The sequence below is a fragment of the Meriones unguiculatus genome, chromosome 1 (genome assembly GCF_030254825.1).
Source record: "Meriones unguiculatus strain TT.TT164.6M chromosome 1, Bangor_MerUng_6.1, whole genome shotgun sequence".
In the NCBI taxonomy this organism is placed as follows: Eukaryota; Metazoa; Chordata; class Mammalia; order Rodentia; family Muridae; genus Meriones; species Meriones unguiculatus.
In genome coordinates, this window is record NC_083349.1 from 103,721,499 (window position 1) to 103,738,166 (window position 16,668).

Here is a 16,668-nt window from a genome sequence, read left to right on the forward strand (position 1 = left end):
TCATTTACTCATGCTGTTCAAAAGTCTGAAGAACACAATGGAGAGAGTGATGTAGTCTTTGCCTCATAAATGTTATTCTCTAAATAAGTAGCAGAAAGGGTTGGAGAAAAATATTGTTTAATTTTTTTATTTTTTATTTAACTTTTAGTAATTACACTTTATTCATTTTGTATGTTGTTTAATTTTTAATGACACAAATAAATTATGTGTTAGTAATATGCCCATAGTAGAGAGCAGATGTCCACCCAAGGTCAACCATCCAGTATTAATTTACAACTTTAAATTCCCCAAGGGGCCATATGTTAAGAGCTTGTTCAGTGGCTCAGCACTACAGTGAGGTAGTGGGACATTAAGAGGTGAAGCATGGTGAAAGGTCTTTAAATCATGAGTCCATGCATCCAACTGTGGGACCTCAGCCATGTCCTCCTCTCTTTCCACTTCCCAGCCATGAGGTGAGTGATCTCGCTTTGCCACATGTTGCCCTACCGATAAACAGCCTTGCCATAAGAGCAATGCAGCGAAGCCAACTGGTAACAGGCTGAGCCAAAGTAAGCCTTCCCTTTCAATAAATTAATTTATACTGGTATAGTCACAAAAGATGACTAATACCTTACCCAAGGGAGAAAGCTTCCCAACCTTATATTCAGAAGTTAGCCATTTTTAGGCTTTGGGTACATTTATAAATCTCAGTTCCTTCGTTTTCAAGAAAGAAGGGACAGAGGTGATATGACATTTCCTGGTTTTTATTTCATTACAGGGCCCACAGGAGGATTTACCAGGGTGCCATGTGAACTGGTGGTCATGGAAATTTCCAGCATTGGTAGACAGCCTGATGCAGAGAATAGTTGTTTAACAATTGTTCATTAACTTTAGTTCTCATTTTCTGTTTTTCAGTGTTCTGAAGCTCATATTGAACACTGTCACTTCCGGCGAAATTTTGAGTTGGAGAAATCAAAATTTTCAAATAAAATCACCCCTTAAATGCTATGCTTATGGACATGCTCTCATACCCCAGCTGCAGTCATGTGGTTCTAATCCAAAAATGTATGTGCTTCATTAAGTGGTTGCTAGACTCTAGTGAACACATAGGCTTCCTCGGGACTCTAATTGAGGATGTCACCTCCCTCGTCGTCAGGACAAAATGGATGCGCCTTTGTGTGTAGTGAACATTTTCCTCGATTGTGGGGAGAGAAGAAAGATGGTAGACATAAGGACAAACTGGCTTAGGTGTCATGACTGCTCTGCAGTGGTGCCCAGAGGAGTCAGTGGGCCATGACCAATAAATACCGCAGAAATGTTTCCTTATTTTCACAGCTTTGCCATTCTGCGTTTCTAGAATCATAGACATTTAGACCTCATAAATGAGCACAGGAGCATTATGAAAAAGACAAAATTAGGACTGATTAGCCCAGGGGCAAGGCTAAGATTAAGACTTTCCATTCAGGATCTTTTGCAATCACTCTAGAATATGCAGCCCCTGCACTTCAAAATGGTGCCAAGTTGCGTCCACATTCTCCCTCAGTGTTCCATACAAAAGAGGTGGGCACACTGTGGCATCATTATTTTTCTTAACAAGACGAATTGTTTCTTAGCTTTTTTTTTTTAAATTCAGGTTTCTATTTATACCATTGAATTTTTATTAAAATTTTTTCAGAATTTTCCTAAACACTTTTTTGATAATGTTGCTTGGTGCACTTAGGTTTTGTTTTGTTTTTATTGTTTTGGGATTGAGCCAGGGCCTTTTGCATGCTAAGCAAGTACTCCACCATGGAAAGTCCTTTCCCTTGCTTGATCCTCTTAAAACTCAAACTTAACTTCCCTACTTTATCATTGTCTTTTAGGTGTTTGAGACATTGCCCAAATGAAGGCATCTCCCTCATGACGTTACACTCACGGCTAAGAATGCAGTCTGGATGCAGACACTTGAAACTGAGGGCTCACACTGGCATTTCTCCTCAGACATCACCTGTCTGTCCTGTGGTTTCTTGTCTGATTGTGGCTCTAACTCTGGGGATTGATTCATGGAAACATATTTACATGGCAAGTGATTAATCAATGCAGGTGCTTGAATTACTGTGTTTGAAATTATTGTATTTCTGCTTATTGTTTAATCACATAAACACAAGAGATCTGTGTGTTAACCACTTCAACTCCACACTAAGAGTACCGTTAATATTACTATTCTATCAGGGGTATGTCCTTTGATGACAATTACTTGCTCCAGGAACAGTGTATATGAAGTCTGGGAATCAGACCCCTATTCCAATACAGCAGTCCTAGAGGATTTTGACTGTCAGAACTTAAGAGGAGTCATTGCTTTCATTTTCCATGGCCATTAAAGAGAAAACATCAACTCACCACTGCAGCCAAGTTTCAGAGGCTACATTGTTACAAAGCCAAATAGGGAAGTTGTCCCTTCCCTTGTTTGTACCTTCCCTTGTTTGAGCAACCGTAAGAGAATTTGTTATCTTTCTTCCTCTTCACCAAAAAAAGGGAGAGAGAGACCCAACAATACAAAACAAAACAAAACAAAATAACAATGGAAGATGTCTTCTTCTATACACCTGTTGTGTCTAAACGCTCTAGACCTGAGCAAGACCAGCTAAACAATCTGCCCTCAATGCCAAAGTTAAGTAAACAAATAATAATTACAGGCATGGATGGACACTTCTAAACACAGCATTTACTTTGTCTTCTGAGTTCTTAACTGTGCCAGGTACTGTGAAGGTGCTGGGCATGTGGTAAACAAAGCTCGAGAAGAGAAAAAAGATTTAATCTAAGGCAGAGCAATGCCTTCTACAATTAAGGAAAATGTAAAGTACAGGGTGAAACATGACAGCTTCATTAGACATGACAGCTTCGAAAGAGAATCAAGTACGCTCTAGAAAGACAAACTCTTTAAAAGCCAGCACATGATGGCCCACAGCTAGAGTCCTGGCACTTAAGAGACTGAATCCAGGGGACTGTATTCAAGACTAACCTGAGCTAAAGTGCAGTCTAAAAGAAACAACAACAATTACTGAAAAACAAAAACAACTAAAATAAAAACAAAAAGCAAGAAGGGGTCAGCAAGATGACTCATCAGGTAAAAGTTGCACAAACCCGGCAACCTGAGTTTTAGCCTTGAATCTATGTACAGGTGGAAAGAGAAAAAAAAATTCTTGAAGTTTCTCTCTCTCTTTCTCTCTCTCTCTCTGTCTTCCTCTCTTTCCCTCCCTTCTCCCATACCACATACGTACATATAATACAAAATAAAAAGTTTTAAGTTAAGAATACAGAGTCTTTGAATTCTCAGTCGGAAGAGAAGCAGAGGACTTGAGGCCATAAGGAAGGCGCTGATAGTTGGCCAAGTGTGCTGACGGAGAGCAAAGGGCTAAAGTGGCTCTTAGGAAGTAAAGGGGTTCATTTGAGCATTGAATGGGTTCCTCCAAAAGAAGGACATTATGTTTCCACAAGGTTTCAGTCTAAGTCACGCTCCTTATGGGTGTAAGTTTCCATTTTCCTCATTCTTTGAGATCAAACTCATGTACTGACCCCTTAATTATTTTCCCCCAAAGGGAATTGTCACAACACATCTTTCTATGGCACTAGAAATTAAGGAACAGAAGTGCTGGTCAGCACACACTTGGCCCCTAGGACTCACAGTGAGTAGATTGATCAAATCCATGTTAGGTTCCAAGTGGTGAGAGGCGTTCTGCAGGGAGACCAGTTCACTCAGGGTAACGGAAAGCTGGTGCATTTTCACAATGTTCACTTTGTTCTCTTCCATCCAGTCTGGGAAAATGACATGGACCGCTATCAAATCTTTCAAGTGCACGCCAAGGATGGGGATTTTGAAGCCATCACAGTCCGCAAAGGCCTTGCGGTAATTGCAATAATTGCCATTGGAGGAGACCAACTCTGTCATTTCGTTCCAGTTCTGGGAAGAGATGGAAAAGTAGAGTTTTCAAACAACAACTTTCTCCCCTGCCCACGTCCAGATCCTGGAAGACGTGACTTGGAATTCCTCTGCTATGGGGAGGAGTATCAGCTGTACCAATGTTGATGCAGGAAACTATCAACCAAGAGAAAGAGAATCAGAAAAACGCACTGGGCCTAGCTCTCGCTGGGACAGCCTGCTCCATTTTGCAACAACACAGAAATGGCTTGATCCCTGCTTACAGATGAGCTGCTAAATGGTATCACGTATGCTTAGGAGTCTAAGAGCCATGAGAAATTACAATTCACAAAGGCAAACACGCACTATTCTACCATGTTCTCATGTTTCTGAGAAAGTTGCAAATGTCGCTTAAAGATTTATCTGGGACAGTGAAGGTAGGAAAAGCTGCACTGAGCTGGAGTTTTAGAGTTCACACTCACTGAAAGGGTGAATATGAGCATAGCTCTTTACTTGTTTAGTTTAAGTTTCTTTTCCTGCACAAGAATTTAAATATGTGTGTGTGTGTGTGTATGTGTGTGTGTGTGTGTGATTACTTTATGTATATGAGTGTTCTGTCAGCAAGAATGTGTGTGCAGCACATGTGTGCCTGGCATGATGCCTGTGGATGTTAGAAGAGGCTGTTAGGTCTGTGGGACTGGAGTTATAGACAGTTGTTAGCTACCATGTGACTACTGGGAATCAAATCCACATCGTTTGGAAGATCAGCAGGAGCTCTTAATAGCTGAGCCATCTCTCCATTCCTCTGATACGTTTTTCAAGATATGATATCACCCTCAAGCTTTTTATCCTGTACAACTTAAATTTTCATTTTGCCTTTTATTTGAAATTTAGTACAAAGCTTAAAAATAAAATAGGACCCATAGTAAGCTCCATTATACCTGGGATGCGGGCAGAGTTTGAGGCCATATGGTGCTTTTCTGGCTTTCTCACTTGTGTTTGTATAGATAATCCTTGCTGGTTAGTGAGCAGCAGCTAGACTTTCTAATGAATCCTCCTTCGTCAGTCTGCCCTTTCCAAAGGCATCCCACAAGACTCAGGGGCTGTTTCTGCCCCCAGCACTTAGGATGGACTCTGTTTTAACCTCATGGAAATTTTACCTGTTTCATTTGTAGACAGTTTAGGAACAAAGGGTTAAGCCAATTAATACACTGTATTTCTTGGACAACTGTTACTGGTCCATAATGGCCATCCTATGAATCGAGATGGCCCAATACGTGTAGACAGAGGGTCTTTAATTAATGAGGGGAGAGTGAAAATGAGAAATCTATCATGAATAAGAGTAGTTCTTCCCTGTTGTTCCCCAAAGCCTGATCAGGATGAAAAGCAGGCTAATAACGCAAGCAAGCAATAAAAACCAACCAATCAATCAATCAAACAAACAAACAACCAAAAAGCACCTACAAATCAAAGCCCTGATATGATATATTCAGAAGGTGAAGCCATTGAGCCAGGCTCTGGTAAGGTCACACCTGGCTTTGCCCTGCCGTTGGACTGCCTGGGATGTCAGACAACATGTTGCTTTATTATTTAAACAGTTTAGATTTTCTCCACCTTCACCTTCTTCAAGGTTAAAACAGAACACACCCTCCTCCTACTGCAGCCAAGTGTTCGAGTAAGGGAACACGTTCCTTTCAGTTCAGGGAGTAAAAAGCTTGTTCGACCTGGTTTGCAAATAAGTACAGTACAGAACACCCGTTGTGAATTGGGTTTTAAAGGCACGTGCTTTTGTCTCTGGCAACTCAGTGGAGAGTCTGAGTATTTCCATAGAAGACCTCTGCTTTCCTTTCCTTTGCATCTCCGATGTGCCACAGGGCAGTGACTCAAGCAGGCCCTGGTGAGTTCCTTTCAGAAGCACCGGGCACTTATCTTACTCATCAGATATCTTCCACATTTGTCAAGAGTGCCAGCCACGTAGCAAGCACCAAACAAATGTTTGGTGACGTTTACAATATATTTCTCTTTGGTTAGGACACTTTTTCCTTCTATTTATTTATTTATTTATTTATTTATTTATTTATTGGGGAGGGGGTGTGCATGGCTCAGCATATGTATGCAGATCAGAGAGTAACTGTCAGAAGTGTGGTTGGTTTGTTTGTTTGTTTGTTTGTTTGTTTTTTCTTCTTCCACCATGTGCGGTCCAGGGATCAAACCCAGGTCACCAGCATCCTTACCCACTGAAGCCATCTCACAAGCCTAGCCAGAACATTCTTTTTTGTTGTTTTGTTTTTGTTTTGTTTGTTTGTTTTGTTTTGTTTTTCACATTATTGTTTTTTTAACTTTTATTAATCACGCTTTATTCACTTTGTATCCCCCCATAAACCCCTTCCTCCTCCTCTCCCAATCCCACCCTCCCTAGCCCTTCTTCACGCATGCCCTTCCCCAGGTCCACCGATAGGGGAGGTCATCCTCTCCTTCCTTCTGATCCTAGTCTATCAGATCTCATCAGGAGTAGGACATTCTTATACTTCCCATCAGCAACAATCTGGTTTTATGGAAAGACTCAGCCAGTGGGGCCGTTCCCTTCCTATTTTGTTCCCTATGTGCAACTTTGCATTGGTTTAAGAGAGAAAGGCTGCCCTCCTGCGTGATGCCTGTGAGGATGGGAGTACATTTCAGCAATCTAAAATGCTTAGTGGGAATTCAGATCAAAGCCACAGTACCTTTGTAACTTCTGAAGAGAGGTGAGAATGGGTCTCCTTGAGTCGGGAGATGGAGCTGTGACTAAGACCACCAACCACTGCCATCAAGGTGTTAAAATTTTTTAGTTGAAGGAGTTTCTGCAATGAAACATGTTAATACCAGTACTTGGTAAGGATTTTAAAAAATTGTTTTGAATTTCCCAGATTACAGGTGAATACAAGCAGAATTTTAGTAACAAGAATCTAGGGAGAAAACACATCAGTTTAAGATGAAATGAAAATTGAATTCTCTCAAAAAACAGTAACAGTCATTTCACATTGATACAATTAAATACTTCTAAGCATTGCTGTTTAAAAGCAATCTTGTTGTGTGAGAGGAATATGGTTTGTTCGTTAGACAGCTATGTGTGGTTTAATTGTCCAGTGCTCTCTTACTGTTTTTTATCTAAATTCTTATTTATTAAAATACTCTATAGACTTACATGTTGAAGTCTCAGGATTGTTGCGATTATACTCTTTTATTATTATTTATTTATTACAATTTATTCACTTTGTATCCTGGATGTGTCCCCCTCCCTCATCTCCTCCCATGCCCCTCTCCTAGTCCACTAATAGGGGAGGACCTCCTCCCCTTCTATCTGACCCCAGCCTATAGGTCTCATCAGGACTGGCTGCATTGTCTTCCTCTGTGGCCTCAGAAGACTGTAACCCCCAAGGGGGAGGTGATCAGAGAGCCTGCCACTGAGTTCATGCCAGAGACAGCACCTGCTCCCCTTACTAGGAAACCCACTTGAAGACTGAGTCTATGGACTACATCTGAGCAGGTGTTTTAGGTCTGCTCTATGCATGGTCCTTGGTTGGCATATTGGTCTCTGCAGCACCTCCAGGGCCCAGGTATTTTGGCTCTGTTGGTCTTCTTTTGGAGCTCCTGTCCCCTCCAGGTCTTTATATCTCCCCCTTCTTTCATTAAATTCCATGCTTTCTGCCCAAAATTTGGCTGAGTCTCAGCCTCTGCTTCAATACCTCAGTCAGTGGAGTCTTTCAGAGGCCGTCTGTGGTAGGCTCCTGTCCTGTTCATTGCTCTCTTATTGTTGATGCCAGTGTTCTTAGTGACTTTCCTCAATAAAATTAATAAATATACAGAATTCCCAACCCCAGATCTGATTATGATGAAGCGAACCTGTGCTACATTGATGAACTTTGTGATGACTTCTGCCCTTTGCTGAGGACTTGGTTTGCTAAGAACCATCAACTGGACCCACTTAGAGATCCCGTTAAATAAAGCAATAGATCTCTCCAGGGTAGGATTATTCTCCAGGCAGCCGTGGATGACGTAGCTCTGATAATCTGTGAACTGGCAAAGGAAGAATGAGAGATTCTCAACTGTGATAGATCTTTCACAAAATCAGGCATTAGACAGTTGGATAAAAGGGGTGAGCTAGCCTTTCATAGCAACATGGTGATTTTTTTCATTTTTCATCTATAAAGTACTTTTTTTCAAGTTCAATACCTGTGTGTCTTTATGGGTTATTTTACCACATTTCAAAACCCACTCCCACCAACACACAAACCACAGTGCCTTAGAGGAGGGGGAAGAAGAGGGGAAATTCAAAGTTAGATTCCAGAAAATTTCAACCTTACTGAACCCTAAGGTCTACCTAGGCCATTATCTTGAGAATACTGATGCAGACAGGATCAGTATCTCCCGGGAAAGAACTAAGCCTTTCCATTTTCAGTTCTACCAGTTGCACCAAAGAACAAGCACATTTAAGATACAATGGCACACACCAAAGAACAGAAAATGGATGCAATATCATATTCTCAGGTAAGAATAGGTTTCTAGTATTTCAAGAAAACAAAAAGAAGAAAGGGAAAGATTGAGTGAGGAAGAAAGAAAGAAAGAAAGAAAGAAAGAAAGAAAGAAAGAAAGAAAGGAAGGAAGGAAGGAAGGAAGAAATCTATGCTTCTAGTCAAAATCGTCTTGTTTGCCAACCATGGTATGATTAAGTTCAGGCTTCTTGGGAAGGGAACAGTTACTGACTTCACCTGAGCTCACAAGATGGAGCAAGTAAACGGCTGATGGAACCACTCTAAAGAAAGGGGTAACAACAAAAAGGCAGCTTGACAAGACTGTAGGTGAGGAAGGAAGGAGAATGGAAGGGAAAAGGAACATAGAAAAGAAATGAGAAGTGTAGGAAAGAAAGTCTAATTCAGGACTTCTGTCTCTGGGAAAGAGGCCATCTAATGTTGAGATCTCCTCACAGCCTCCAGTTCTTAATTCTCAACCTATTTTCATAGTTAGGCATTTGTATAGATACCAAAATAAGTTAACTCACTCCCAACCCCCACCACCATAAATAAAAGGCCCAGCAAAACTATTCGCTTGGAGAAGGTCACTCTAACTAAATAAGCCTTGAACGGTTAAATCTCTGCTGAATATTTAGAAAAATCATGCTTTAATTCTATGAAAGGAGACATTGAACATAGTGACAGAAATATAGCTCCTGAGCCATAAACTAAAGACAGGATAATATTTATATTTGGTTAAAAGGGATTGTTCCTGTGAATTGAGGGCACATTTCCAGCCGAGCCCAGTGGCAGAGGCTGCCAACACTTGGGAGTATGAACGCGCAGCTCTTGGGAAAGTTGGCACAGTGCTTGTTACCCTTGGAAGAATAACCATCAAGTTCCTTACTGAGATCCTTCTAAAAGATTTATGCTCCAGAAAAGTGAGGTGCTCAGCCAACTCAATGGGCTCCAGATGGTCAAATAAGAGACAGGCCTTCCCCTTTTTCGATACTTTTTTCCTCTGTGTGACTCTCCTCATCCAGTCATAGGAAGGACTGTGAAAGAAGAGCAAGTCTGGTCAGCGTGCCGAAAACGGATTTTACTCAGTGGAAGATATTAACCTACTGACTGTAACTCTTGGCCTGCTGCCAGGAGCTTGTGTGAAATGCATACCCTGTCCCCCATATTTGAAGAGAAAACCACCCACCCTTTGCCAATAGAACACAGACTTGGAGTTGTTTTTTTCTAGGCAGGGTAGGTGTGCCCTGAGCCATCCTGAGTCTCTTACTTGGTATTCCTTGTGGCCAAGCAAGATCTAAACTATGAAGAAGAGATCATGGCTAAGCCTATAAACGCAGAAGTTTGTTGGCCTATAGATGGTGATTCAAGGCACTTAGAAACAGCCATTGTGTGGTTATCACACGTGAATATCATATGGATTATCTGAAAAACTCATTATGAAGACAAAGGCCTATATCTCACTTCTAGAGGCACTGATTTATTAGGAATAAATCTGAATGGCAGGCATTGTAAACAGGCACCCCTGATGAATCCTGGGTCATTCACTATCTATTGATCTTGAAGAAGCATTTTCAGGTAATGCCTAAGACACAAAATATGTATATTTGATGTACACCTGAAATTCTAGCACTCAGAAATCCAAGATGGAAAAATCATCACAAGTTCAAGGACAGCCTAGGCTACATAAGGAATTTCAGGCCATGTTGGGATAGAATATACAGTTGTAATATGGACAAGCATACGTAGCTAGGGTCATGAGAAAGCTTTCCCTGAGCAAAGTTAGCTGGTCTGTATTAAATGTGTCTAATTAGTACTAAGGCCCTAATGAGATATCCAGTCGGGACACAACTCCCATCAACATTTGTGAAAGCTAGAGTGAGCTTCTGGAACACTGAGATACAGAACTCCTCAGACTTGAATGAAAATATAGATCACCTGGGGATCTTATTAAGGTATAGATTCCAATTCAGCAGGCTTAGTCAGGACCCAAGACTATTTTCTGATAGGCTCCTAGGAGAAATCCGTGTGGTGATCTGAGTAGCTGGGGCACAGGAGACACTGAGAGCTACGTACTCAGCATCCGCTGTGTGTCAAATATGTTCATGTGCTCTCTTGTGGACTTTTCAAACACAGAATAATCCCATAAAGGTACTGCCCTGTAAACTGCAGCTTGGAGAGGTAGATTGTGTGGAGAGATAGATAGCTGTGTTCATTGTAACCAGGCTGTTCTCAAAGAAGGAACTTCCTTCTAGAACAATGTAGATTCCAGCCAAGAAGGCCCATTACCAGCCCCTCCCCGAAGCAAAGGACCCATAAAGATCAAAAGACTTGCCACTCTTACACGCTGGATGTGTCCATGAGGCTGATGTGTTTTTCATATCCTAGTTGACTAGCTACTTCCCGGAACTCCTCAGTCATGCGGATCAAACCAAGATCCAAGTTAAACTCTGCAGGAAATTCTAGAATCCAGTACCTGGAAGGTATAGAAAGAACTTTAGACAGCTGAAAGATTTCGTTTGGACTTCTTTTGGAGACTACTGTAGAATGAACAAAACAATGAACCCAGTACCATAGTTCCAAATTGTCAGTTCCTATCCCCAGCAATCCTACCTGTGTCCTTCTGTCCTTTCTGTATATCCTTCCAATGAGAACCAAGATCCTGCCAACTTGAACTTCTTCCTGACTTACTACAGAGCACAGCCGAGGGGAGCCCCCACCCCAATTCATGACAATGTGGGTACAGTGATGGAGTAGAAAACATTGAATCTGCTGGCTCTGTGAGCTGGTTTTACTCCCTAAGGCATCATCCCCTACTTGGTCTCTAGTCCCTCAGGTAAATTTTACCCTACCCAGGAGGAACAGAGAAGAACGGATAGTTACAAAGGCGGGGGGAGAAGTACAGGCTGCTTAGAAAGATAGGAATTGTTGACAATTTCAGAATCCAAAACTATGAGAAATTAAATCTGTAAATGGGTTTACCTCATGAAATAGCAGATCTTCAGTCGGAACTCATCACAGCCTTCTCCACTGGCATTCCGATACGTAGGCTAGTTAAAGAAAATATTCTTGTTGCGTATGCCTATCCTGTTGCATCAATTTACATGAATCCAAGCAGTTTGAGTTACAGGCTGAGCACCTCTAATCCAAAACTTTGAAATGCAAAATGCCTCTAACTCTGAAACTTTTGGAGAGGCAACACCACCACAAGAAGAAAAAACCCACTCCTGAACTAATGTGATGCTGTATTTAAATGTGAGTCCATTTAAAATAGTGTATTTTTAGACATGAATGCCATGTTTGTTTGTTTGTTTGTTTGTTTTTGTGTGTATGTTTTGCTTTTTGAGACAGGGTTTCTCTGTGTAGCCTTGGCTGTCCTGGAACTCACTCTATAGAGCATGCTGGCTTCAAACTTAGAGAAATCCACCTGCCTCTGCCTCTCTGAGTGCTGGGATTAAAGGCCTGCACCACCATGCCCAGCTTGGGTGTCTTTCTTATTGACCTCTTATTATGTAAGTACAGCTATTATGAAATTTGTTAAAAATCCAAGATGTGAAATGTTTGTGTTTCAGAATTGTTGACGATGTGAATTCAACCTAAAGGTCATCAAATGGGCATGGAAGGGGGATGTGAGCGTGTCAACACTGAGTAGTCAAATGATCTGGGATGCATTTTTGACCCGCTGGAGAAGTCACTTACAAATCGGTTGCACCTTCCTGAGCACTTGCCAATCAACAACACAAACTGTGGTCGCAAGCACACTGCAAAGTTTACAGAATTCAAAATTGACAATTCCCACAGGCACCATTTTAGCTAGAAAGGACTTTGTATTTAGGATTGGTGTTTTATATAGCAAGCACTCTAATCTCCTAATCTCATTGCTATTTGAGAATGTCATGTTCAGATACATTAATCCATGGCTGTTATTTGTTCTTAAGTCTATCACTGGTTCTTCTTTAACAAATATTCCCACTGTAGCCAGGCACAGTGGGCACAGAGTTGGTTAAGAATCCAAGGAGGAAAATGCCGGTCTTCCACTTTCATGCCATCTGAAATTTCCCAGACTGTGCTTTAACATGCCTGATTACCCCTCTTTGTGTTTCCTGCATTGGCAAGCATATTAAGGATCAGAGCGATGTTTGTGGATGAACTTGGTAGGCAATGTATGGATCATGCAGTAAACTCCCTCCTCCTTCCCTTCATCTGTCTGTTAATAGTGAGACCAAGAGTCACAGAGACTCTGCTCACTGCCAAGGCTCTCCATTCAAGGTGATGCCTCCTTTCCCTCTCTAACACTGCCTTGTCCCTTGAGACTGTGGGAGGATATAAGGAAGAAATGTGAAGTGGACAGGCTTCATCCCTGTTTGGCTCAGGCAGCCTTGGCAGGCAATAATGCCTGGGCAGACTGTCTAAGTCCCAGGCTCTCCTTTTCCAATAGGCATTCTCCCCCACTCCCACAGGGCCTCTTGGATAATGTAAGACAGAGATAAAAGAAGACCCTTAGAGATTGTACAGCTAGCACAGATCTTATAATAAACCGCCTCTTACTGTGAGCCTGCTTGCATTATCATTTTCAGGACCATATTCATACACAAAATCAATAAATAGCTGTTCTTACTCCAAAATGAAGTTTTCAGCTATGTGGAATTTAATTTCCAGGCTTGTACATATTTTTGGTTGGTTTGTTTCTTTGTCAGTAAAACAAAAAATTTAGCATCAACCAGCAAATTACGGGGTGAGGGGGACAAAAAAAAAACAAAAAAACAAAAACTCTAGAACAGTGATTCTCAACCTGTGGGTCGAGACCCCTTTGAGTGTCACATATCAGATATCCTGTATATCTGATATTTACATTATGATTCAGTAGCAAAATTACGGTTATTCAATAGCAACAAAATAATTTCGTGTTTGTGGGGTCAGTGCAACATATGAAACCTTATTAAAGAGTCTCAGCATTAGGAAGGTTGGGAACCACTGTTCTAGAACATTCACTGTGTCTTACCAAGGAGAGGAAATGTGAAAACTAAAGCTAGGTTTTGTTGTCATGATGGGAGAAAAAAATTAGGTCTTCAGACTGTTAAATATTCACTCATTATGCCACAAGTCAAAAAGTTAAGGATAGGTTAGGAACCCTCAGCCTGCAACTTCTGTTCCATTTCACATCTTACTGAGACAGCCAAAGCAAGCACAGCCGAAATACCCAGTATCTAGTCAACAATTTGGTCCATCATCCAGATGTTTCATCTAACATTTGTGTAGCCTCAAAGCAGCGGGATAACTGACGGATTAAGACTGTTTATTTCTCTTAATTTGCAGGTTTTAGATAGACACTCGATTTAAATACAGAACGTGATTTATGACTAAAAACATTGCACAGCAGTTGAAAAGATATATGCAGAGGAGTTTTTCCGCCAGCTCGGTGGAAGACAGATACCATCGGTGCATCAGGAGCACTATTCTTGGCAAATAACTGTCATTCAATTCTCCATTGTCATCTGCGGACAATAAAATAAGGGGTGAAGAGATGGCAGGATTAATCTTTTCTTCCTTAAACATCGCAGTGCCAACAATGTCTCATATGCCCATTATATTTTGTAAAATTTATTTTTAATTATGTGTAGAAGAGTTGGTACGTGCTCATGAAGCCAGAGGCATTAATGGGAGTAACAGGCAGTTGTGAGCCTCAGACATGAACTCTGTCATCTTTAAGAGCAGCATGCACTTTTAACTGCCAAGCCCAACTGTCTTTTTTGCCTTCTACTTCAGCTGGCATTTCCTTTCAAACTAAGGTAAATGGGCGTCACCATTTTTCTACCTTATAATTGATCAAGATAGCAAATACAAATTCAGGATATCTAGGTAAATTTGAACGAAAGTTAAATAATGATTAATTTGTCAGAACAAGTATGGCCTTGACATATTTGAAACATATAAAAAAATGTTGATTATCTTAAATTCAAATTAAGTGATCATCTTGTATTTGTTTATTTATTTGTTGGGGTGGGGGTACTTCATGTGCGGAGGACAGAGAAGAGCTTTCAGAAAACCTGGCTCTCTTCTTCTACCATGTGAGCTCTCAGACCATCTGGCTTGGCACTGGTTTTAGTTGAGCCACCTTGCTGACCACTGGCATTCTCTATTTTATCCAATAGTCCCACTCTGGCTTACTTCTGGCTTGTTTCAGACAAATCAAATTGTTAAGTTGATTAAACAAAGTTCTCTTGTGTGACTCCAATGCTCAATGATAAGATAGATATACAAAGAGCAAAACAAAGCTCATAGTTGTGATAAGACACAAGATATGTACAAATGAAGATTATGGTATATTTTGCAAAGTACGCACAGAGAGAAAGACACACGAGTCAAAGAACAAGGCAATCACTACTGTAGCATGTACCATACTTATTATGAGCACATGCACTGGACATGGAATGGTGGAACTAAGCACCATTTCTGATACATTGTTAGGAATTATTAATATCTAGGGTGACAGCTGATGACCTCAGAGAGAATAACAATAAGAGAAGAAAAATATGGACTTAGAAAATGACATTAGGAATGTTCCAGGAATAAGTAGATAGTTTGCCTGGGATACGAGCTGTGGGCAGTGAAGAAAAAGAAACGTAAAAGCCAGGGAAACTAGAGGTCCACCCTCAGACACCAATGTGCAGACACTGAAACCTTTTCCATAGAGCCTGCATCTGAACTAAAGCCAGTGGCAGCACCAAGAGGCACAACGGAACTGGAGAGTAAAGGGTCATACCAAACATCTCAATGCATGTGCTGAGCAGCTCATCTAGCGTCGCCGCTTTCCCAAGGCCGCTGGACCCCATGGTTGTTTAGCCGTTGTCAAAAATCTGGAGACATTTCCATCAGCAGACAGATTATCTCCATATCTGTAAGAGCCAATGGTTCTCTTGCACGCTTTGATAGCCTCTGTTCCTAATTATACTTCAGGAACACTCTAAAAGAACAAGAAGAAAAGACTAGATTTAGACCACATCAAGAAACTGCTTTCCTAGCTTCCCTGCCACTGCCATCGCCTGGATGGTCTACAAGAGAAGTATCAGATTGACAGATGATCTCACCCGCCATGAGAATGAAATGCCTGGCTGGGATATCCCCTAGCATGCACTGTGACTTGAACACAGAGGTGTTTCATCTTCATTGCCATCCCTTTCTGCAGCTGACCAGTTTTTAAAATAGTGCTTTACACTCACTTCATATTCTTACGTACCAAGGCATTCAAGAAAGCTAGCTACTCACTTGACCTAGTTTGACGGTCGGTGTTGCAGATCTATTCAGAAGCACCCACCTGTTAATACAAGTGTGGTTATAAGCAGCATCCTCATCGATCATGTGAATGTTCAGCAACTGTAAGTGAAAATTCTAAACTTGGTGGGCTCACTGTCCTAGAGGGTTAGAGGAGCATGGCATCAGGCAGGCATGCTGCTGGAGCAGCAGCTGAGACTGCATCCTGATGCACAATCACAGGTGGAAAGAGAGTTAACCGGGAAGAGTGTGACCTTTTGAACTCTCAAAGCCCAACCCCAGCAACACACTTCCTTCAACAAGGCCACAACTCCTAATCATTCTTAAACAGTTCCACCAACTGGGGCCATTTTCAAACATTCAAACATGAACCACCACAATCATAAAAAGCAATATTCTTTTATTGAACAACTGCCCAATGCACTAGGTACCAGGATAAAAGTTTTAATCTTTACCCAACTTTATTGATTAGATCTCCTTTTTCATTAATTAATTTACATCTCAGTCATAGGTTCTTCCCTCCTCTCCTTCCACTTCTATCCTCCCTCCCACATCCCCTCTCCCCTATTCCTTAGAATAGTGGAGCCTCTCTACCCAGACACCCAAGCTCATCTATTCACATGAGGACTGAGTTTGTCTTCCTTCCCTATAGCCTGGTAGGGAAGTCCCATCAGGGGAAGTCATCAAAAGCAGGCAACATGGTCCATGTCAGCGATGTCCCCCACTCCCTTAACTAGTGGACCCACATGAAGGCTAAGATGTTCATTGGCCTTATCTTCTTGGGGTCTGTGCATTGTAGTATGTCTATCCTGTACTATATGACTAAAGTTCATAAAATTATAAGTGAGTATATACTGTGTGTCTTTCTGGGTCTGTGTTACCTCACTCAGGATGATCTTTTCTAGTTCTATCCATTTGCTTGCAAATTTCATGATTTCCATATTTTTAATGGCTGAATAATATTCCATTGTGTAAATGTACTACAGTTTTCTTTATCCATTCTTCAGGTAA

General features: G+C 41.3%; 1 protein-coding gene across 1 annotated transcript in view; it reads right to left on the reverse strand.

Moving 5' to 3' along the window:
- Window positions 1–16,668, reverse strand: part of Rasgrp3 (RAS guanyl releasing protein 3) — a 96,358-nt gene that overhangs the window by 22,514 nt on the left and 57,176 nt on the right. The window contains exons 2-9 of the mRNA XM_021659492.2: window positions 15,149–15,349; window positions 13,778–13,880; window positions 11,368–11,430; window positions 10,730–10,861; window positions 9,275–9,422; window positions 7,760–7,933; window positions 6,601–6,717; window positions 3,644–3,919 (exon numbers count right to left, since the gene is read on the reverse strand). Coding sequence (XP_021515167.1) covers window positions 3,644–3,919; window positions 6,601–6,717; window positions 7,760–7,933; window positions 9,275–9,422; window positions 10,730–10,861; window positions 11,368–11,430; window positions 13,778–13,880; window positions 15,149–15,218 — 1,083 coding nt within the window. The 5' untranslated portion in view covers window positions 15,219–15,349. The remainder of the gene's footprint in view (window positions 1–3,643; window positions 3,920–6,600; window positions 6,718–7,759; window positions 7,934–9,274; window positions 9,423–10,729; window positions 10,862–11,367; window positions 11,431–13,777; window positions 13,881–15,148; window positions 15,350–16,668) is intronic.